Source organism: Ursus maritimus, unplaced genomic scaffold (genome assembly GCF_017311325.1).
Source record: "Ursus maritimus isolate PB19 unplaced genomic scaffold, ASM1731132v1 scaffold_17, whole genome shotgun sequence".
NCBI classification, from domain to species: Eukaryota; Metazoa; Chordata; class Mammalia; order Carnivora; family Ursidae; genus Ursus; species Ursus maritimus.
This window is the reverse complement of record NW_024424119.1, coordinates 50396084-50419927: the sequence shown is the minus strand read 5'-3', so window position 1 is coordinate 50419927 and position 23844 is coordinate 50396084. Positions and strand designations below refer to the sequence as shown.

At 45.5% G+C, this 23844-nt stretch overlaps 2 protein-coding genes across 6 annotated transcripts in view; one reads left to right on the top strand and one right to left on the bottom strand.

Moving 5' to 3' along the window:
• Positions 1 to 203: 203 nt before the first annotated feature.
• On the bottom strand, positions 204 to 18359 carry RABEPK (Rab9 effector protein with kelch motifs). 4 transcript variants are annotated; one of them, XM_040631882.1, is made up of 10 exons: positions 18259 to 18276; positions 16265 to 16323; positions 14683 to 14753; positions 13865 to 14082; positions 13227 to 13384; positions 9758 to 9910; positions 5295 to 5456; positions 2555 to 2704; positions 976 to 1125; positions 204 to 518 (listed from the first exon to the last, which is right to left on the bottom strand). In XM_040631882.1, the coding sequence occupies exons 5-10, from the start codon at positions 13234 to 13236 to the stop codon at positions 226 to 228; spliced, it is 918 nt and encodes a 305-aa protein (XP_040487816.1). In that variant the 5' UTR covers positions 13237 to 13384; positions 13865 to 14082; positions 14683 to 14753; positions 16265 to 16323; positions 18259 to 18276; the 3' UTR covers positions 204 to 225. The 4 variants fall into 4 exon arrangements, with proteins under 4 accessions (XP_040487816.1, XP_040487817.1, XP_040487815.1 ...); XM_040631883.1 differs by lacking the exon at positions 14683 to 14753 and having other exon boundaries at positions 18259 to 18305; XM_040631881.1 differs by having other exon boundaries at positions 13865 to 14753; positions 18259 to 18275.
• A 4461-nt stretch (positions 18360 to 22820) lies between these two features.
• PPP6C (protein phosphatase 6 catalytic subunit) overlaps positions 22821 to 23844 on the top strand; it is a 34565-nt gene continuing 33541 nt past the window's right edge. The window contains exon 1 of one of the 2 annotated variants that reach the window (XM_040631880.1): positions 22821 to 23183. In XM_040631880.1, coding sequence (XP_040487814.1) covers positions 23109 to 23183 — 75 coding nt within the window. In that variant the 5' untranslated portion in view covers positions 22821 to 23108. The remainder of the gene's footprint in view (positions 23184 to 23844) is intronic. The other variant, XM_040631879.1, reaches the window with a different exon arrangement.

Sequence of the window (23844 nt, the reverse complement as noted above, 5' to 3'; positions counted from 1 at the left end):
GCCAGGTGCTCCTTTGTGATCAATATTCTGAAGCAATCACACTAACTTAGGTTGCACTGCTGGTATATAGAGGTTTTCGCACTCGGGCTATCCATTTCTTCACCTACCAAAGTAGGTAAGAGCAAGAGGGATACATAGTGCAAAAAATATTTTGGAGTTATAAAACAGCTAAGGTTTCATTGAACTTTTCTGAACGTTTGTCATTTAATAAAAATGTGGAATTTATTAGTCAATTACAGTCACAATACAGTCATTATAGATTTCCCCTTCTGTATTCATCCCACCGAACACAAAACAGAGCAGTGTGTCAGTTTGACTTTCCTCATGTGAGTCACCACCTTGGGTCACTCCTTTGTCGGTGGAATCCCCTTTCTCAGTATCACAGTTCAGAGTGACAGAATTTGAATCTTCCTTCTCAGAAGTACACATCACCGGCCATGGAATGACACACATGGAATGATCCAATCGTCCAGGGGGTAGAAAAGTATCAAATTTAAGCAAAGTCCAATGCTGCTTTTCTATGTTAGAGAAAAGACATACAAAGGCTCTGTGTTAAGAAATTTCCAGAAATACTCAGTGATTGCTGTATCAGCCCTAACAGAAATAGGAAATAAAAGAAGAAAAAAATCTGGGGCGCATGGGTGGTGCAGTTGGTTAGGTGTTGGTTTTGGCTCAGGTCCTATTTTCAGGGTTATGAGATCGAGGCCCAAGTCCGGCTCTGGGCTCAGTGTGGAGTCGGCTTGGGATTCTCCCTCTCCCTCTGCCCCTCCCATTCATGCTGTCTCTCTCTCTAAAATAAATAAATCTTAAAAAAAACAACAAAAAAACAAAACTAATGGCAGTGTTACTGCTTTCATGATGTCATTCCCTAGAAGTTTGGTTTTCATTCCTTTGGATTTAGATGTGGAGGGAAAAGTCAAAGCACTGTGATACTTTTCAAAGAATGGTCACATTTGTCTTAAAGACCCTGCTCACCTATGTGATACTGGTACATTGTATTCAGTGCTCCTGTGGGAGTCATCCCTCCAAAGATATACAGGTGTTTCCCCACAGCCACAGCTGAGTGGGCAGCACAGCCTGTGGGAGCTGCCCCAGTGGGACTTAGCTTCTGCCACTTCATGTCACCTGCCAAGAGAAAGAAAGCGGGTGCAACATGACCTAGAATACGGATTCCACCTTACCTGTCAGACTCCTGCAGTGTGCAAACCAATCACTGAAGGTCGTCCACTAAGCACTCTGAGAGGTAACACAGCAAGGTTTAGTGTGCACAGAAATTATTTGGGGGAACTTCAAATTCTGTTTGGGTGTCCCGGAAGAGAGGAGGAGCTCAGTACTCTATAGTTTTAGCAAGCATCTCAGGTGATTCTGATAGAAGTGGTCTTCAGAGTACACGGAATAAAAGGATATTATCTTTGGTGACTGTCACCATTTCCTAATTTGGAGCCCAGAAGGAGTTGAGTTCCGTATCTGTGTGTGCACGTTTCAAATACTAGCAGTTCCTTAGAAAGCAACTTCGTGAGTGCTGGCTAGGCACTTTAAAGATTATGCTTGCTCACAACTGTCCTCTGAAACTGCTATTCCTTCTGCCGACTCTCCTTTTACTGGTGAAGAAACAGAATCAAAGAGGGAAACACTTGTGCAAGATCTCACAGCGAGCAGAAGGCACAGCTAGAACGATACTCAGGCCTGATGCTAGAACCTCTTCTCTGCACTGTAATGTGCTGCCTCAAGCACCTGCTCCCGACCTACTTCTGCAAGGATATTAGCATCTTTACAAACAAGCACTGAAATGAGGCATGATATTATTGGATTTTAGGTTTAGAGAACTACCGGGGTAGAAAAGGAAGAGAAATAGCCGGGAAGTAGTTCCTCAGCACAAGCGAGTAGAACTGTCTTTTTAGAGGCGCCTGGGTGGCACAGCGGTTGAGCGTCTGCCTTCAGCTCAGGGCGTGATCCCGGCGTTGTGGGATCAAGCCCCGCATCGGGCTCCTCCGCTATGAGCCTGCTTCTTCCTCTCCCACTCCCCCTGCTTGTGTTCCCTCTCTTGCTGGCTGTCTCTATCTCTGTCAAATAAATAAATAAAATCTTTAAAAAAAAAAAAAGAACTGTCTTTTTAAAAATATGCATTAAAACCCCAGTTGAGGGTGCCTCACCCTCTTCCTGGTGTTTTTAACCATTTAGCGCGGCAAGTCTGGTCACGAACCTCCAGACACACTTGAAGTTGTCCATGCCCCTCATGGGCAGAGGGTTAAAGGTTAATGCCAGCCAGGGAATCCAGTCAGGGAATGCGAAGCATAATGAATTTTAATGAAAGAACAGGGCTGTTGGAAGCAGAAGAGATAATTAAAGGCTGGGTCCACAGCAAGTACTCAGAACAGGATTGCTTTCATTGGTATTATTATTTATTATTATTCAGGCCACATTTGACAGAAATCTAGCCAAGATTCTGCTGGCTGGCCAAGTGACCCACACTTATGAGCAAAGCTATATTCTATCAAAGCATATTTTATTTAATTTTAAGCAGACAAGCCCCCATGCCCTCTACCCTACTTACTTATATCAATGCAATGGAGATCATCATAGAACTTGTCCCCTGCCAAGCCTCCATGGATGAAGAGCTCTGTCCCCGCTGCCACCATCACATGACCATGCCGGGGGGATGGAGGTTTTCCAAGTGTCTCTGGCTGTGACCAGGTCAGAGTGTCTAGAAAAGTAAATTCATTGACATCAGAAGAAAAAGCTAGGAAGAACATGAGAAACAGACCGAAGCTTCACTTCCCAGCAAGCAGAGATGTTCAAAGCAGAAAGTGACCTTGGCGTCGGTCACTCCAACTTGCCAACCCAGTCCAGGTCTGCCTGAACACTTCCAGGGCTGGAGAATTCACTACCTTACATGCCTGCCCCTTTCACTGGGCATTAGGAAACTATTCCTTGCTCAGACCTGGAACTGCCCCAGAGTTCAAAAGAATGAGTCTGCTTCTTCTGTGACAGGCCTTCAGAGTCTTCCTTTTCCAAGACAGTATCTTTAATTGATTTGCTGGAAGCATGGGGGGGGGGGGACTACTTTTAAAGTTAGCCGAGCCTGCTAGAACACAGGGTGTGGAGTTAAAACTTGCTCATTTCACTGAATAACTTTGTGGCCTTGCAGCAGTGAATTCCCTAAGCTCCAGTTTTTACAGCTGTAAAATGGGGATAAAGATACTACCTAGCTCTCAGGGTTAAAGTATGGATTAAATGAGATGTACATAAGGCATAGGCTTGGAGGAAGTACTCCGCACGTGAGAGTTTGTGTTAGAATTACTGTTTGTGGCATGCCTGACGGTTGTGCATGGAGCCCCACTATTCGAAGGAATACAATTTGAAATAATCTGAAATAGGCTTATGCACAAACATTCATCGCAGCATTGTTTGTAATAGACAACTGAAAAGAGCTTCGGTGCTTCAACGGGTGAATGGTTGTTATTGCTACAATCAAGATAGAGTACCATGTATTTGTTAAAAATGTTGAAGATTGAGGCACGTGGCTGGCTTAGTCAGTAGAGCACGCGACTCTTAATCTCAGGGTCCGTTCAAGCCCTACAGTGGGAATGGAGCCTATTTAAAACAAACAGATAAACATGTTGAAGACTTCATGGTCACAGGGGAAGTGCTTAAGAGAAAAACATAGGCTACAAATATTGCATGTAGAATTATCGCTATCTTTTTAAATTTTATTTATTTTTATTAAGTAAACTCTACCCCCAACAAGTCCCATGCTCTGCTGACTGAGCCAGCCCAGCACTCCATCTCCGCTATTTAAAAAAAAGATTGGAAACACACTGAGATGTTAATAATTTGGAAGCGATAGTATTTTACATACATGTATAGAGTATGCATATATATATACACATACATTTTTTTCCTCATTCCTTAGAGTTTCATGTCTTCAAAACCACCATTATTTAACATTTTTAAAACTGCCTTAAAAGATTTGCAAAGCCCATTCTTTCAGGAAAGAGAAAAGTCATACTGTGATGTGTTTTCATTCTTCCAATTTTATGTTGTAAGTTGGAAATTTTGCTTATCGCCTCTTCCCAAGAAAGGCTGCATCGCTCGTGAAAAACACACATGAAAACTATTTTTGGCCCATGTTATTTGTAAATTGTTATTCATAAATGCCTACTAGTTAGAGGAAGAAATGCAAATAAACGCTCCTTACACAAAAATCTGGCAAGAGGTCTCATAATTCTAAATGTTTCTATGCACTGGGTGTTATGCGCAAATAATGAATCATGGAACATTACATCAAAAACGAAGTATGGTGACTAACATAATAAAAATTATAAAAAAATAAATAAAAATCAATGTTTCTATCATTTTCACCGAGTAATTCCACTCCTCAGCATCAACTCCACATAAATGTTTGTAACACATACAAAAATTAATGTGTACGTTCACTGTAACACTGTCAGCAAAAAGTCAATCAGTAGGAAAATGCATGAATGAATAAGGAATAGCCACAGGATATGCTCTGCAAGGAAATTGGTGCTGGCTTAGAAGACATCCGTGATGTGTGATTAAACGAAGGGTTCATAACGTATTCCTGAGGTGCACCCTGTATGCCAGGCACTGTACTACGCACTGTATCACATTATCTCATTTAATCTTTCCAGCTCTTTTTAGTAGGCACTATGACTATCTCTATTCTACAGATGAGCGACCTAAGACCTAGCGAGATTAACAAGCCAAAAGTAATACAGAAAGTATGTGTCAGATCTGGTCCTGAGTCCAGGTTAGGTGGCTGCAAAATGCTTGCTTTCAACTACTGAGATTTAGCCTCACCCCTCACCAGCAAAAGTAAGTTGTAGAACTGTATCTATAATTAGATCCCATGTATGTGTTTTCAAGTTTCTATATCATTTCAAAATTCATAGAAAATTCATAAATGTCCATTTACACGTATATGTGTGATTTATAAATGCATAGGCAAGTCTGGAAGGAGACCTCAGGAACTGCTAAGAGTGTTTCCCTCTGTTTGGGGAGTGGGAAGGAAAGCCTAAGTGGGAAACTTACACTTTTTTTGTTTTATTAATGACACGGTTTAAATATTTTAAATTGGTCATTTATACCTTTTTAAATGCACGTGTTGCTGTGGGAGGAAGATATTAGCTCAGGGACACATCGAAGACATCTAGAAGTGAGACACTCAGACAAAGTGTCATTTTCTAACCTCTGCCTCCTACATCAGGTAAGCTGTAGGCCCAGGTGACTCTGACCTGGTAAGTGGCAGCCCTAAGGGGCCCGCCAGTCCATACTTGCGTCAAACACATGCAGCTTCACATCCTGCACGGGCTGGGCGCCTCTCTCTCCGCCCCCAAAGACATACAGCTGGTTTCCAATGGCTGCAGAGGATGTGTGGAATGTTCTTGGGGATGGTGGAGGGCTGGTCACCTCTGGCACGGTCCAGGTCCTGGTTTCTGGTCCAGAGAAAGAAGGCAGGCACCTAAAATATCCAGACTGATGGACCTCTGATCTTGACTCTGAGGCTAGGCAGGGTTACCTTCCACACCCCCAACCCCAACGGGGACAGCAGAGGTCTAGGCAGGGTTCTCGTGCCAGCGAAGTCAAGGAGGGGTAGCAGGGGATCCTGAGAATTTTTCCAGATTGAGTCAAATCCCCAAGACTGAAAAGTCACACACACGATTAAGAATGAGGTCGACTTGTTTTTCGAGATCTTCCTTCAAACATCCTCTCTGAACACTCTTCTCCTTTGCGGACTACCCTGGGCCCATTCAGGGGAGCCCAGCATCTGCTAAAATTCTCCCCACTAGAGGCTAGAACTAAATGTGCCAAATTTCCCAGAATATGTGGCCATGGCCATTAAAAGAAAATAGACAAAGCAATCACAGTGTCAGTAGTAATAATAATAGCTCCTTCTAAATAGTACGTGCTAAGTAAATATTAGTTTCAGATTTTTACAGATAAGGGAATCGAAGCAGAGACAGATGAAGTCATTTGTTTAAAGTGACGTGGCTAGGGGCACCTGGCTGCCTCAGTCGGTGGAGTGTGCAACTCCTGATCTTGGGGTTGTGAATGTGAGCCCCACGTTGGATGTAGAGATGTACTTAAAAAATAAAGTCTAAAATAAAATAAAGTCACATGGCTAATAAATGGCTGAGTTGGGATTCAGATTCCATTTTGATAACACCAAGATCTACGTATTTTCCACTCTTCTGACTTGAGAATAAAAATTAACCACCTGCAAAGAAGCTTCTCTCTTTTTAGAATGGAGCACGAGTTTTATAGAAACAGATGCATTAACTGAGCACCTTCCTTGTGCAGAATCATTGTCCTTTGCATTCTGCCTGTCGTCCCCACTCAACTCCAGGAGGTGTTTGGAAAGTATCCTCATTTTGCAGATGAGAGAACTGAAGCTCAGAAAATTTAAATCCTCCCCACCCCCCACCCCCACCACTGCCAGATCACAGCACTTGTGAAAGGCAGAGCAGAGGTTTGAACTCAGATCTGTCAAGACTCCCACACTCGCGCCACCACAACACACCAGGAATTATTTCTTGCCTAGGAAATTCTGTGCCTTTTGTAAAGGTCTTCATTCAGCATACAGAGTGCTACAGGAAGCGTGTATGGGACTCAAACATGAACCTGGAGACGGAAGAAGTCTCAGCCTATATCCAAAGCAAAACGTAATCCTCTCTAGAGCTATGGATCTTGGAGAGCTTTTGGCTCTTAGGTGGAGTTAGAAGGTGCGTAGCCTCTAGGATCAGAAGATTTTCAAAACAACCACAAAGGAGTTAAGCCATTTGACAGACTGGCCTTAGTAACAAAATAGCTAACAATTCACATTTTTCCTATTTCTTGGGCATGGTGTCAAATTATACTTTCTAGGAGAAAAGGGATCTGGTAGAAAATCAACCCCTCTGACAGAGGCTTTCCAAATTCTCTGTATTTTATTCAAATGGATGCCACCATTGAAAATCAAAAGGCCAGGGATCCAGAACTGATTTCCATCTGCCAAACCAAAGCTACATCAACCACAACAACAATTATCGAGCGTTAACTGTGTGCCAGATATTGAAAAAACTAAAATCCTTGCCAAACTTAACAAGGTAAGAACTATGACTATCCCAACATGACAGAATGCTTGCAAACAAGCATCTTACTCAGAGAGCACTGGGCAAGAGTTGACTGTCATATGAAAAATGTCCAGGTTGCCAATCGTTAACAAAATGCATATTTAAATAATTAGATACAAGTTTTTTAGCCTATCAAATTAGCAGTGTTTAAAAATGATAAATTCAGGGGCGCCTGGGTGGCTCAGTCGTTAAGCATCTGCCTTCAGCTCAGGGCGTGATCCCAGAGTCCTGGCATCGAGCCCCGCATCAGGCTCCTCCGCTGGGAGCCTGCTTCTTCCTCTCCCACTCCCCCTGCTTGTGTTCCCTCTCTCGCTGGCTGTCTCTCTCTGTCAAATAAATAAATAAAATCTTTAAAAATAAAAGATAAATTCAGGGGTGCCTGGCTGGCTCAGTTGGTGGAACATGCGATTTTTTTTTTTTTTAAAGATTTTATTTATTTATTCCACAGAAATAGAGACAGCCAGCAAGAGAGGGAACACAAGCAGGGGGAGTGGGAGAGGAAGAAGCAGGCTCACAGCAGAAGAGCCTGATGTGGGGCTCGATCCCATAACGCCGGGATCACGCCCTGAGCCGAAGGCAGACGCTTAACCGCTGTGCCACCCAGGCGCCCCGGAACATGCGATTTTCAACCTCAGGGTTGTGAGTTCAAGCCCCAATAAAAAATAAATAAATAAAATCTTATAAAAAAAGAAAAGATAAATTCAGTGCCAGTCAGGAGTGAAAATACACTATTAAATACAGAGAGAGGAGCAGTTGGAAAACTCTGGAGAACAACTGGGTAGCATGTATCAAAAGCCTTAAAGTTCATAGTGTTTTACTTGGTCTTTTTAATTCTGGGCATGAATTCTTTTTTTTTTTTTTTTTAAGATTATTTATTTATTTATTTGACAGAGATAGAGACAGCCAGCGAGAGAGGGAACACAAGCAGGGGGAGCAGGAGAGGAAGAAGCAGGCTCATAGCGGAGGAGCCTGACCCTGACGTGGGGCTTGATCCCATAACGCCGGGACCACGCCCTGACCCAAAGGCAGGCGCTTAACCGCTGTGCCACCCAGGCGCCCCTGGGCATGAATTCTAAGCAAATAATTGTCAATGACTTCTGAACAAAGATGTTCACTCTTTGTGATTTATAATGGCAAAAATCTGAAAACAAACTAAATTATGGTACTATCACAAAAATGGAGTATCATGCAGCCATTAAAAGTGATGTTAAAGCAAAGTTAATAGGAAACCATTTCTGTAGTAATTATGAAATTAAAAGGAAAAAGGCACAATAGTGTAGGGGTGAAACAGCATGAACTCAGGCTTACAAAAATACAGAGAAATAAAAGAAAGGAAGTACACAGAGAGGTTATCAGTAGCCTGAATGTCACAGGATTGTGGATGTCTTTTGTCCACTTTATGCTTTTCAAGTATTTTACAATGAATTATATTTACAAAGAGAAAACAACAAAAAATTTTTAACTTCAATTTTTAACAAAAAGACAAGTGCACCTCCCATGGGTGGTTCAGGAACATCCTCTCAGAAGAGATGTTCCTAAACTGCTTCATCTCTGATAAAACTGCCAGCGACACTGGGCAGGAACTTTGCACTGTTTGGCTAAAAGAAACGTAACAGGAGAATCTAGGTCAGGGTTTCTTAACTTCGGCACTACTGGCATTTGAGACTAGATAATGCGCTGTTATGGGGGGGCTGTCCTGTGTATTACAGGACGGACAGCAGCATCTCTGGCCTCTGCCCACTACATGCCAGTAGCAACCCCCTACAACCCAAGCTCGATCGCCAAAAATGTGTCCAGATGTCCTCTGGGGGACACAATCGCCCCCATGTGAGACCCCCTGACCTAGGTGACAGGTTCTAGGCTGGCTTAGTCACTGACTCAGTCGTTGGAGTGTGCCTGGACCTGGGTCACCCACTTGGCATAGCTGTTCTCTGAAGTTTCTTCCAGCTTTGGCTTTTAAGAAGTTGATAATTGTACATGTTATGAGGTGGGGGGTGGGGGTTGGAGGATGTTAATTCTGTTATTTTCAGATTCTGCTAGAAGTTAAAATTCCTATTTTCAGGCGCCTGGGTGGCTCAGTCAGTTAAGGGTCTGCCTTCGGCTCAGGTCATAGTCTCAGGGTCCTGGGATGAGCCCCGCATCGGGCTCCCTGCTCAGCGGGGAGCCTTCTTCTCCCTCTCTCTCTCTAGTCCTCTCCCCCGCTCATGTTCTCTCACTTTCTCTCTCAAATAAATAAATAAACTCTTTAAAAAATCATAAAAAATAAAAATTCCTATTTTCTTTTTTTTTTTTTTAAAGATTTTATTTATTTATTCGACAGAGATAGACAGCCAGCGAGGGAACACAAGCAGGGGGAGTGGGAGAGGAAGAAGCAGGCTCATAGCGGAGGAGCCTGATGTGGGGCTCGATCCCATAACGCTGGGATCACGCCCTGAGCCCTGAGCTGAAGGCAGACGCTTAACCGCTGTGCCACCTAGGCGCCCCCAAAATTCCTATTTTCTATGAGGTCAGCAAAGTTAAATGAATTATTCAGGACAGTCCAAATGAGTTCTGCTCCGGGAGATGGAACCGGATTTCTTTATTTAGAAAGAAAGATTATTTAAAAATAACCTTTGGCTACTTACCAGGATTCAGTACTTGTAGGCAATTTCGATTTCCTGACTGGTCAGCACCTCCAAACACCCAGATGGTATGAGGTGCACAAGAGGGAACGAAGCTGGCATGCTCGTAACGGGGCAAGAGGCCCTCGGCGGCGGCCAAATCCCATCGGTGAGTTCCTAGAAGACACTTCACTCAGCCCCTGCACTGGAGCTGCCAACTGCTTCTATCGGTTGACAGACTTGGGGGAGGGCAGTGAGGAGAAAAGGGTCAAAAGCGTAAGCGAACAACTATCAGGTCACTTGCAGGGAATATGGTCAAATTCTAAAGTTCTATTATAGACCTTCAGGGACTGTCTGCCTAGTCCAGAAACCCTCCTCTAGGGAAACTCCCCCCGCTCTCCCAACCACAGGGGTAGAGATCCCAAAAACCTGTTTGTACGACAACACCTTGACTTTCTGGCTTCAGCTGATCGGGTCAAAGGTAGTCACTTGACCCAAAACGGATCAATCAGATCCTCTCTCTGGAGAAGCCGGAATTCAAACAGATTTCTGGATTCTTCTATCATGTGTGGAGAAGCAGCTGAAGTCAAAGTACGGAGAAGAGAAAAAAGAAACATCTACATAAAGAAGTGGATCTCCCCAGAGAGAGTGAGGGAGAGAGTAGATGGATTTTGATGGCTTTCCAATTCCTGCTTCTGCTCTCTCCTGAGGCTAGGCTGTATTTCCTATGTTTGGATTCTTCCCTTTTTATTTATTTGTATTTTTTTGCCAGTTTAAGAGAGTCTCTGTTACCTGCAACTAAACGATTTCTGGCTAAAACAGGTTTACAACCGCCAAGGGGAGTAAGTTATTATCCCCATTTTCAGGACACTGAAGCCCGGGGTGGGGGTGGGGGAGTTAGACGGGTTAGCCAGGGTCACAAAGCTAGTACTAGGTCCCACCAAAGATGTACGTGAACCAGACAGTGAGTTTCTTGAGGGCTGGAAGAGATTTCACTTGCCTCTGGTTTCCTAGCGCTGGGTGTAGAAATTCAAATGCCTACGTAGGAGGGAACGTGGCAAATTGGGGGATGAGAACCCCACTGAGAGGCGGCATCTCGACTGTTGCCATGTAGACATGCAGGCCTGCTGATGTCAGATCTCCCAAAATTATCAGGAGAAGCCAAACCATTTCCATCTTTATATGTAGACCCTTACACATTTGGTTGGCGAACAACTTAGATTAAAGCGATAACGGCAAAGTAGCATGGACCTAACAAAACGTGTATGTGGGCCACTGGTTTTCTTCTGCTCATTGTGTATAGTACAGAGTGGTCGCCATTCATTCCTTCTTCATTCATTCATTCATTCATCCATCCATCTATCTACCCAAATACTTAAAAAGCACCTACTCTGTGGGCGCCTGGGTGCCTTAGTCGTTTAAGCAACCAACTCTTGATTTCGGCTCAGGTCATGATCTCAGAGACAGATCAGGCCCTCCATGGGGCTCTGTGTTCAGAGCATGGAGCCTGCTTAAAGAATCTCTCTCCCTCTCTCTCTGCCCCTCTACCGTCCTTGTTGGTGCGCTCACTTGCGCTGTCTAAAAAAAAGTTAATTAATTAATTAATTAATTAAAAAGCACCTACTCTGTACCAGGCACTATGGTAGTGGCTGGGGATATAATGATGAATAATGTAACTATGTTCCTTGTTTCCAAGGAGTTTACACTCTTGTGGGGAAGACAGACAAGAAACAATCACATGTGATAAGAGCTGTGAAGGGGGATAAGAATGGGAAAGTACAGAATACTATGGAAATATAGAGGGCGGGTTGTGACATTGTGATTTATATTAAGAAACAGATATGTGATCTTTGTCCGTTCCAGGCACAGAGCTTTTAAAACCCTTGGAATTTCCCAAATTATAAGTTTGAAAAGGTGTCTTATGTAACAAGCCCCTGTCAACCACACCTGGGTTTATGTTTATGAGGTGACTTCTGGAAAGCCCTAAGGATGGGGCCTAGCTGCCAGGGGAACCAGCCATATGATTTAGAAGTTTGGGACTTTCAGCCCCAGCCTCCCACCCCTACCTCTGGGAAAGGTAGAGGGGTAGAGGTTGAATCAATCACCAAAGGCCATTAATTTAATCAATCATGCCTGTGTAAAGAAGCCTCCAGAAAAACCCAGAAGAAGGGGTTTAGAGAGCATCCAGGTGGGTAAACACATGGAGGTGCTGGGAGGACGGTGCACCATAGAAGGTATAGAAGTTCTGTGCCCTTCCCCCATACCTCGCCCTACGCGTCTCTTCCCTCTGGCTGTTCCTGAATTATATCTTTTTAAAATAAACCAGCGAGCTAGTAAGTAAACTATTTTCCCCAGTGAGCCACTCTAGCAAGTTAATGGAACCCGAGGAGGGGATCATGGGAATCTCTGATTTATAGCTGGTAGGTCAGAAGCACAGGCAGCAAGCTGAACTTGCGGGTAGTGTCTGGAGTGGGGAAGGGGTGGGAGAGTCGTATGGGATCGGATGCTAAATCCAGGTGGATCTTGTCATAACTGAATTGAGCTGTAGGACACTCAGAATTGCTTGCTGTGGGGAAATATCCCCAGACATTTGGGGACCAGAAATGAAATATTGAGACTAGTGTGGAGAGGAGAGGTACGAGCAGAGAAGGAAAACAGAATGGTTCTCCTTTCCAGTGGTGGTGCCTAAACCAGTCCAGAAGTATCAGGGAAAGCTTCCTGATGGGAGTGACGGTTAATCTGAGATCTGAAAGATGAACAGTAGCCAGGTGATAAGGAAAGGGAAGAGCCTTCCAAGCAGAGAGAACAGTATGTGCAAAGGCTGGGAGACCAGAGATTCAGACATGTCCAAGGGACTGAAGGATACTCAGTGTAGCAAATGCGGGCTTGGGAGAGCCAAGAAATGAGTTGGGAATGGCTTGAAAGGTGGGAGTGACATGGTCAGATTTGTATTTTAGAAAATACTCTCTGGCTAGGTATAGAAAATACACTGTACATGGGTAAACTTGGAAGCAGAGAGACCAGAGGAAGACAACAGGAAGGGAGACAACAGGAAGACAACAGGAAGAGGCTATTGGACTGTCTAGGGGAGAAGTAATAATGCTTGGACTGCAGTAGTAGTAGGGGAAATGGACAGACATGGAAGAGGATAGAGAAACTTAGGACTTGGTGACTAATTAGATACGTGGATGGAAAAGGAGGTGGGGCCATCGATGTCTCCCGGAGGAATATCTGATGAAGGAATGGTTGGATGTCCAGGGCTCTAAACAGACTCTGTGACCCCCACCCCCCCAAAAAGAAGGTATTGGTTGGGTGCATGTGTTCCAGAGGTCTGCTGAGAGCTTAGGGACTTCTCAGTGATGTTCATTTTCTTGGGAGGAGAACCCTGCTATCTGGTCTGAACTGGTGTTCTTACAAATACTCTGGTCATGGCCAATAGCACAAGCTCTGCTCTCTGGCCACAGGGCACCCGCCCCGCAGCTGCTGGTCTTACCCAGATTCATGGTGTGCACATCCGAGAAGCTCCTGTTTGGATCTGCTCCCCCAACAATGAAGACCTTCCCTCTCTTGGCATCACCGACTGGGGGTAAATATGAACAGCTGTGGCCAACCCGAGCACAGGGGTTGTCTCCAGGGGGGGTCAAGGTGTACCTGCCAAAGGGAGGATGGATTCAGGAGACCCACGCAGCGGTGTGTTTTTTCCACTCCTCGTGAAATACCCCCAGAATGAGGGCTCTTACACACACACACACACACACACACACACACACACACACACTTTAAGTTGTATCCAGCAAAGCACTATTTCCCTGATTCATCATAGTACCTTCCATTTGCACATAACCTTTGCCTTTTCAGTTTTGTCACTACTTTCGTCTCATGTTAACCTAATGGGGATACACTGGACTAGTAATTGTCCCCATTGGGTAGACAGGGAAACTGACACCCAGAAAAGTTCCGTGGTGTGTCCTGGCACGAGATGGGAGTCATGAGCATGGTTGAATTCAGGCAGACCAGGTTCAAGCCCCCAGTCAGCTGCTTTCGAGATGTGTGACCTTCGGAAGTCATTTAACCTTTCTAAACCTTCCTTAGTTTCCTCATTTGTAAACTGAGGATGGCAGTAGTTCTTACCTGGGAAGGGTAAGACGAGGTCTTGTAACAGTGCAGGGAAGGCCTCAGTAAATGGTGGCTGGAACTTCAGGTGCACTCACATAGGAACCTACAGCCCTAACGCTCTTGCCACTAGCCCGCGATGCATTGTCAAGTAACATTCTCCAGAATGTACTGATTTTAAGAGCTTTCCCAGATTATTCATAAAGCTTGACCTGATGGAAGCCAGAGCTAGGACTCTGAAAAAATCAAATACAGGATCCATCCATACCATTCTCTAAAGGCATTCTGAACGCTGACTATAAAAACATACTTCAAACTTCCTGGTTGGAAAATAAAATTCTGTAGCTGTTTTTCAGGCCCTGTCTCGTTAGACCTCTCTGGCATTTGGTAGTCCTGACTCTTCCCTCCTCCTCGTAACTTTCTCCTTACCTGCTTCCCCACATCCCTTCCTTTTGGTTCTTTACCCATCTTTCTGGCTGCTCTTTTCCATTTTCTTGCTCTCACTCCTCTCCCACCAGCTGTCTCCTCAGCATTAGTACCCCTGGATTCTCTTCCCTTCTCAGTCCACGCTCGCTCACCCTAGCAAGTTCACCTGCACTGATGGTCTCAGCTACCACCCACCTATGTATCCATCAGTGATTTCCAAGTCTCTATTTCTTTTCCAGATCTCTCTTCTGATAACCAGATTCACATATCCTATTATCACCTGAATGATTACTAACAATGTACCATGCCTGCTGCTAACTTCGTTATAATCCTGGGTTTCCCTTAATCTGCACAAAACCCCTTCTTTTTACCACCGACGGCCCAAGACTTAGAAAGGTTAAACAACTTACCCAAGAGCACACAGCTACCCAGACACATGGTGAATAAGACAAAAAGTTCCTGCCTCCAGAGCCCTTACAGACTAGTTGGGAAGAGAAACATTAAACGGATAATTTCACAAATATCCATTTTATTTTAATTTTTCTGTAAAGGAGTACAAGGGATATATTGTATGACAACATATCCTAAGGGGACCTTACCCTATATAAGGAGAGGTGGGAGAAGGAGGTGGTCAGAGAAGGCTTCCTGAAGAAGCACCATTTGAACTGAGCTCTGAAATATGAGTAGAAGTTAGCTGGGCAAAGGGAGGGATGAAACATGAGGGAAAGAGTGACCCAGGAAGAGACCAGCACACACAGTACCAGAGTTTGCAGTGCAAGGCATGTTAAAGAACAGAAAGAGAACAAAGGATGAGTTAGGGTACTTGAGGTTGGAAAGACAGGCAGGGACAGATCATGCAAGGTCCAGCGGGCCATTTTAAGGACTCTGGTTTTTATCTTTTTTTTTTTTTAAAGACTTTTATTTATTTATCTGACAGAGATAGAGACAGCCAGCGAGAGAGCGAACACAAGCAGGGGGAGTGGGAGAGGAAGAAGCAGGCTCATAGCGGAGGAGCCTGATGTGGTGCTCGATCCCATAATGCCGGGATCACGCCCTGAGCCGAAGGCAGATGCTTAACCTCTGTGCCACCCAGGCGCCCCTCTGGTTTTTATCTTAAGATCAAAGCAGCACAAGGGGCGCCTGGGTGGCTCAGTCGGTTAAGCATCTGCCTTCCGCTCCGGTCATGATCTCAGGGTCCTGGGGTCGAGCCCTGTGTTGGGCTCCCTGCTCAGCAGGGAGTCTGCTTCTCCTTCTCCCTCTCTCCCTCCCCCCTGCTGGTGTGCTCACACTCTCTCTCTCTCAAATGAATAAATAAAATCTTTATAAAAAAGAGAGATCAGAGAGGCACAAAAGGGTTTTAAACCAGGGAATGCCAGGATCAGATTTATGCTGGCTGGAGAGCAAGAGTGGATGCAGGGAAGCCAAACTGGAAGACCTTCCTCCAAGGTCCTACATAAGCATTGCCTCCTCCCTACAGTCTTCTGTGAGCCCTGCTTCAGTACTGACCACATTTCCTCACCATCACCTGCTCAGTGCAGCCCCTATGACACCTGCCGAGACTATTCACCTTTGCTCCTTCAGCACCCACACAGCAGCTGCCCCTGTCAGGCCAGTGTTAGTTGAATAAAGGGTTGGTTGAGCCAGTAGCCAAGAAACAGTAAGGCCGGTTTAAACCACATCCCCTTCCCTGAAAATCTTAAAAGTGAGTCACAGCTTGAGGGACGACACAGTGTTGGAGCTGCGGATGCCAGATGGTCTGTGCCTTACTCTTCCTAGTAAATGGATTTTAACAAAATCAACATCTGCTCTGTGATAATTATTGCCCCACGATCTTTCCTCGGAAGACCTTTCCAGACAGTTTGAGTCTAATTACCAGCAACTACAGACAGTTTCATCTCTACCCTTTTTTATAGATGATCAATCATGTTAGTAAACTGCTTAAAATGAAACAAAAACTCATGTTTTCCTCTGTCTGAATCCTTCCTTACAGACCATGTTGCTTTCCTGGGCTTGTCTCCAGGCTCCAAGACAGGCAGCAGCTTCATGGTGTCCTATGCATAAGAAAGAAAGGCACTTTTTAGACATTTATGATTATCTTTCACCTAAAACACAGAACAGATCTGGTCACTTTCTTCCTTAAAAACTTTCCTTTTGATGTGCCACTTTCTAGGGCCTGATTAATTTGAACAAGCATTACCAACACTTTGATAGAAACTTATATTTGGGAGGCGAATATAACACAACTTTATTAACACAATTATAGAAGTTTTTGGCTAAAGTTGTCTGTGTGTCTGTGATTTTTAATTAAAAACATTTTCGGGGGGGTGCGTCGGGGGCTCAGTCAGTTAAACATCTGCCTTCAGCTCAGGTCATGATCCCAGGGTCCTGGGATCGAGCAAGCCTCGATTTGGGCTCTCTCCTTGGCAGGGAGCCTGCTTCTCCCTTCTCCCTCTGCCTGCTGCTCCCCCTACTTGTGTTTTCTCTCTCTCTATCAAATAAATAAATAAAATCTTAAATTTTTTTCAGGGGTCATAAAATGTTCACGCTCATCAAAAGATAAAATGTTTTATGTTTTATTTATTTTTTTAAGGTTTATTTCTTTCTTTTTCTTTTTTTTTTAAGATTATTTATTTATTTATTTGACAGAGAGAGAGACAGCCAGCAAGAGAGTCAACACAAGCAGGGGGAGTGGGACAGGAAGAAGCAGGCTCCTGGAGGAGGAGCCCGATGCAGGGCTTGATCCCAGCACCCTGGGATCACGTCCTGAGCCGAAGGCAGACGCTTAACGACTGAGCCACCCAGGTGCCCCTAAGGTTTATTTCTTTTAGTAATCTCTACACTAAACACAGGGCTCAAACTCACAATCCAGAGATCAAGAGTCACCTTCTTCCAACCGAGCCAGCCAGGCACTCCAAAAGATAAAATATTTTATTTAATTTATTTTTTAAAGATTTATTTGCTTGAGGGGGAGGCAGATGGAGGGGGAGAAAGAGTCCCAAGCCAGCTCAGTGTGGAGCCTGATTGAGGGGGGGGGGGTCTGGATCCCACCACTCCAGAAATCACCACCCCAGCTGGAAACCAAGCTTATTAACAGACAGTGCCACCCAGGCATCCCAAACATAAAATATTTTAAAAGGCTGAGAAATACTGAACTCTGGGATAAACCCTGGCCTCAGCATGGCATTGAAAGCCTGGACTCAACCTTCTTCTCAGGAACGCAGCTCCACAGTGTCTTGCTATGGTGAGCTATTCTTGCTATATTTGTTGTTTCTATCACGGCAGGCCCTTTCATATCTTGGATCTTTCGCTACCCCTACCTGAAATGTCCCCTTCCCCTCTAGGCAACTAGGAAACTCCCAGTCAACCTCCAAAGCCCAGTTCAAACGTCCCCCCCTTCTCAGTATAACCTTCCCTGATTTGTTGCTTTCTATTTACATGCTCGAGTTACTTCCTTCTCCCTCTGAAGGTTATCTAGCAAGCCACCATCATTGCAGGGATCACCCTGAATGTGATTATCTATTTAAAGGTCTCTAGACTAAATTCCAACGGAGCTGGGCCTCTCAGATTCTTTCAGAGAACATACCAATGGGCTCGGCTTAGAGTAAAACTGAGGAATGAGTGAATGAAGAAAATGGATGAGACTCTTGGTAGATAAATTGAGAAATCCAACCTCTGGCCTAAGTCCCCGGCCGCTGTACCCAAAGCCCAGTGGGGTAAACTTCGCACGGGCGGGGACTTCCTACAGCTACCCCTGGCAGTCCCATCCCCCAGTCGCATCCTCGCGTGGCAGCGATAGAAGACAGGAGTCAGGGTCGGGAGAGCACAGGCTGGTTCCTTTGCGTCAGTGTGGCCGGGCCCGAGTCCAAGCACGCCCTCCCCAGGGGTCTCCACCCGGCCCGGGCCCACTACCCTAAAGGATGAGACCACCCCCGCCCAGGATAGCGTGAGACCCACCACCCGAGAACCCCAGACCCGGACCGCATTACCTGCCGCAGCTTAGGACGGTCCCGGGCTGTGGCTCCGCCCCCAATATGGGCGGGGTCCTGGCATTCGCCCCGCCCCCAGACCCGGAACTGCGCGGCGGCCAACTGCTCTCCAGGTCTCGGGTCCCAGGACTCGGCCTCCAGGGCGCGCCCGAGGAACGCGACCGGGGGAGCTCCTCCCCTCCCGGAGCGTTGGCCTGGCGGTGCGTGTCTCGGAAACGAAGCGGGGCGGCGGTCCCTGGGGCTGTTCCTCCCCGGCGGAGTAAATAAGCCAGGACTACTTGGAAACGATTGACAAGCGAAATGCCGGGGGTTGGGCGCCCACTTGGACGACCCACATTCCTTCGGCAGCAGGGCTAGGGTATTCTCAGTTCCAGCGGCTGTTGGAAATGTTTTTTGAGAAAGGGAGAGTTGAAGATGCTTTCCTAGGTGTGAAATCTCCCTGCGCGATCCTTAGGCCACTTCAACCTTTGGCGCCGTACACAGCTGACTCATTCCATAATTAGCGTTTGTAACTATGGCAGGCACTATGCTGAACCAAATGTGGCCCCTGGCCTCCTGGACTGTACAGTCTAACTTAAAGAGAGAGAGAGAAGGAAGATTAAACAGAAAAATAACTAGGTACATTTGCAAAAAGTGCAAGGAATAAAAGGTTCATCAATGAGAGTATTCTTGGGGAAGTTACTTTTCTCTGGGCCTCAGTGTCACCCATCTGTAAAATGGAGCTAATAAGATTTTGGTCACAAGGTTATGGTGGGGAATACACGAGCTAATGAATAAAAAGTGCTCAGTGCCCAGTAGCTGGCACAGGATTGGTCTTCTGTAGAGTGTAATGCTATTCCTAGCTATAAATGAGTTTAGACAGACACCAGTCCTGACTGCTCATTTACCTTACGTCTGGTCTCCATAACCATAGGTTCCCTGCAGCTTTCCCAAAAGTGGAGAGGTGGCTCACCTTTGTCTATGTTCCAGTGAACCCCACAATCATTTAGGAAGACTGAAGCCAGTTGTTGTGTCCTAGGAAATAGAAGAAAAAGCTAAGGAAGGAGACCACAGGAGCCCCTCAAGTATAGAGCCATGGTACTCCAGTAGGAACCAGACAGACATGCTTGGGTTCAAATCCAGGCTCCAGCACTAACCATGTAACTCTGACATTTGGCAAGTCCATTAACTTCTCTGACCCCCAGTTTCCTCATCTCTAGAATGGAGATAGTAATACCTTGAATACCAATTCTTGAAATTATAACAGGAATTTATTGACAAAGTGGAATTTGAGTCCTGCAGCTCTCCTCACTGGTCAAATATCCTTTTTCAAACACCTGGAGTCTTTGTGAGTTCCTACATTCATGGAAAAATCTCCATTGCTGTGTGCCACAGAGGATTTTAGGAGTATTCAGTAATTCTGGGGGCACCTGGGTAGCTCAGTTGGTTAAGCGTCTGCCTTCAGCTCAGGTCATGATCCCAGGGTCCTGAGATCAAGCACTGTGGTGGGCTCCCAGCTCAGCAGGGAGCCTGCTTCTCCTTCTCCCTGCTCACGTTCTCTCTTGCTATCCCTGTTTCTTCTCTCTCAAATAAATAAAATCTTTAAAAAAAGGGGGGGGGAGTATTCAGTAATTCTGCTCTCCTTTAGGAAAGAAAACTAAGACTAGTTTGGCTCTGCCATATGTCCATGCATATCTAGACGGAGAATTCTGCTCAGAGCTGCAGAATGCTCTGATGGACGCTGTGTCTTTTGGCTAGCTCCATTTCAAGATGCCAAACTGGACTTGCACATAAGAAAAACTGGGAGAGGTTTGTGGGCAAAAGAGTGACGATTTTCTTTGTGAGACCTATGCTTTACACTAGAAATCACATTTCAGAAATTGCTGCAAGGAACTTTTGAGATCTATTTTCAAAATGAAAATGGAGGCCCAGAGAACCTAAAATGATTAGCCTACATAAATGGCAGAACCAGGAGCCTAGATTTTCTCCTTTGCCCAAGGAAGACTAAGAATACATTCCAGTCAGCAAGTTTCCAAAATAAATGACCAATGTGTCTATCACCTCTTCTAAGAGGTCACCCAACACTCTGAAGGATGCTTCCCTTATATCTCTCTGCTGTGTATATCAAGAGTGAGGTTTACTGAATGAGGTGGGGCTACAGGAGAAGTTTACCAGATGGTTTGGTAATGTGAGGCCTGCCACCTGTTTTCGCTGGAAGGGGATATCATCCACTTTCATTACCTACCTGTTCACTGACTTATCAGCAAAGGAAGCAATGATGCTGATGACATCTCCCTTTCAAGCATATTATAATTTGTAAAGAATGGTCATGTCCATCTCCTTACTTGCCTTCCTTCCCAGTTCTGAGAAGGTATCTTGAGTAGGATTAATTCCCAGTTACTGAGGTTCAAAGCTGAAAAGTGAATTGCCAGCTTTCTAAACAGGAGTGTAATAATAATTTTTAAAAAGTCAAAAACAATAGCATCTTCTCCTCATTTGGAATTTTTTCTCCAAGAAATTCTGAACATACTATCCTTATACTTTTATTCCCTAAAATCTTAAATGTCGTCTCTTCAGAAAGGCCTTTCCTGTCCACATAATACTAAAAGCTAACATTCACATTGCATTCAGTCTGTACATGATATTGTTTAAGCCCTTCCTATATTCTAACTTTATTAAACCTCAGTACAGGCCTATAAGCTAAGTGCTATTCTTATCATCTGCATACAATATGATGACAGTTATTATCTCCATATAGAAGCCGGAAAAACTGGAGCATAGGAAGGATTAATAACTTTACGAAGTCACACTATGAGCAATAGAGCCTGGACTTAAACTCTGGCCACCTGGTGCTGGAATTTGCACGCTTTACCTCTACTATATTGCCAACCTGAAGAAGGCCTCTTCCACTCCATTTTTCTTACAGTACCCTTTCTTTCCCTTTTAGGCACAAATCACACTTTTCAATTAGGATTTGCTCATTTATATATATTTTGTTTGTCTCTGTCAGGCTGTAAGCTCCATGAGGGCAAGGATAATATCTGTCTCATTCACATTGTAAGTGCTATGTAACTATTCATTGAATAAATGAAGAAATGTATGCTTGTGGGCACCATTAATTCTTCAACAAACTTTTAAAAATTAATTTTAGGGGTGCCTGGCTGGCTAAATCTATAGAGCATTTGACTCTTGATCTTGGGGTTGTGGGTTCAAGCCCCATGTTGGGTGTAGAGATCACTTAAAAATAAAATCTTTAAACAAAATTAAAAAAAATTAATTTTGGGGTGCCTGAGTGGCTCAGTTCGTTGGGAGTCTGCCTCTTGATTTCTGCTGCAGTCGTGATCTCAGAGTTGTGAGGTTGAGATTTTAAAGATTTTATTTATTTATTATTTATTGAGACTTGGACAATTTTATTTTAAAGTAATCTACACACCCAATGTGGGGCTCGAACTCACAACCCCAAGATCAAGAGGACCAGCCCAGGGTCACTTGGACAACAAGTATTATTGAGTACTTGCTACTATTGGATTATATAAGTCTCCTAACTGGTCTCTCATCTGCAACCATTGCCTAATACCGTCTCATACAGCAGCCAGTGTGATGCTTTTTAAATCAGTTAACACATGTTACTCCTCTGCTCAAAACCCTGCAGTAACTCCCCATTAGATTAAAAGTAAAAAAGTTCTTTTCTCTCATCCCTTCTCCTCTTGCTCCCACCACACTAATCTTGTCATTTCCAAGATTCCATCTAGATATGCTTCCATCTTAGGGCCTCTGTGTCAGCCTCTTCCCTATGACTGCCCTCAAGCATCTGAATGGCTAACTCCCCTACCTCTTTTTTGGTTCTTATAATGTATCACGCCATCTCCCTTACACCACTGCTTTTTTCCTTCTCTCTAGCACTTATCACTTCCTAATATGCTATACAGTTATTATTTTATATTCTGCCTCCTCTTCTAGAATGTAGTTACAGATTGAGGATAGGGATCTTTGTCTATTTTGCTTGCTGAATATCCTGAGTGCCTACAACTGTACCTGGCATATAGTTGGTGTTCAATAACTAGCTGTTAAATGAACGACTGTTGAAGTTAAACTAAGTGCCAGGTCCTGTTTTCTGCACTGGGGGTAGAACAAAAGACTCCCTGCCCTCATGAGACTCATACTGAAGCATACTTAAACCAGGTAGACCTGTATTCCGGTGTGTGCTCCCCTGCCTAGTTCCTGCGAGTTATGGGGCAAGTTACTAACCTCTCTGCACCTTGCTTTCCTATCAATTGTTAATGAGGATTAAACGGAAAAACAGCACTTATATAGCATTTAGCATGAGATACCCTTAATCATTGCTTCCCTTCCCTCCGGGGCTGCAAGAGGTTAACTACCGCCAGGCTTACCCAATTTTTAACTGAAGATACTCTGGTGAGAGAATGCTTAACAGGGTGGAAGTGAGAAACCGAGGAATGACTAAGGGTCATTTACTTTTTTTTTTTTTTTTGCATCGGGAAAGCCTCGCTGGGCCCACAGAAGTGAAAGTCTAAAGGAAGGGAAGAGGAGAAACAGTGGGGTAACTGGCCACTACTGAAAACTACAAATCCCAGTACTCCCCGCGGCAGAGAACTCCGGGTCCCAGCAGGTTTCACTGTCTGGACCAGGGGTGCCTCTAGGGACCTGCATTCTGGGTTCAGCAGGAGAGAGCGTGGGGCGTGCGGAGGCAGCGGGGAGAATCGGGTCAAGTTTTACGCCGCTGCGCAGACGCCTCTCACGGGCCGGACGTGACGTAGGAAGAGTTCCGGCTTCGGCCTCCGCCGCTGCCGCCGCCGCTACTAGAGCCGCCGCCGCTGCCGCCGCCGCCGTAGGGGCTTGTTATTTCTAAAATGGCGCCCCTAGACTTGGACAAGTATGTGGAGATAGCGCGGCTGTGCAAGTACCTACCGGAGAACGACCTGAAGGTGAGCCCAGCCGGAGCGGGAGCGCTGCTTGCGGGGCTCGCCCCTTCCGGCAGTGGGGCGCCCGCCGGCCCGCCCTTCCTCTCTCCGCGGGACCCCCGCCGGCATCCCGTCCTGTCCGGTCCTGGTGGTGGGCCTAACGGGGGGCGAAGCGACCCGGTCCGACCAGGCGTCACGAGGAGAGCGGGGGGAGCCCGAGTCTCCCGAATGCTGTCCCGGTTCCCTCCGTGGGGATCCCAAGGGATGTCGCGGCCTCTGCCCCAAGGTTGCCCCTCCTGGCCTTCGGGCTACCCCAGGGCTCTGAGCCCTGACAGCTTTGCGTGGAGGACTCCTCTCCGCTTACCCCGACCCCGGTCTCCCGGAGGCCGACCGAGCCCCCCGGACAGTGCCCTCGGCATGGGGTCATCTTCCAGAGGTGGTGACAGGAGCGCGGGGTGGCCGGCGTCTGACAGGAGATGCCGCCGTCTCCCGGAACCCTGCGGAAGGGGAAGACGGTGGGCCAGAGCGGTCTGGTAGTGATGTCAGAGAACGTCAGGTTGTCCCTCTTTCCGTGCCCCTCGTCCCAAATTGCTTGTTAGGAGTGTTGCTTTAGTTCTGTTAATTCAGATGTGAACCCGTTTTCCAGTACGTTGTTGAGCTAATTTCAGTGGATAAAGTAGGAGGC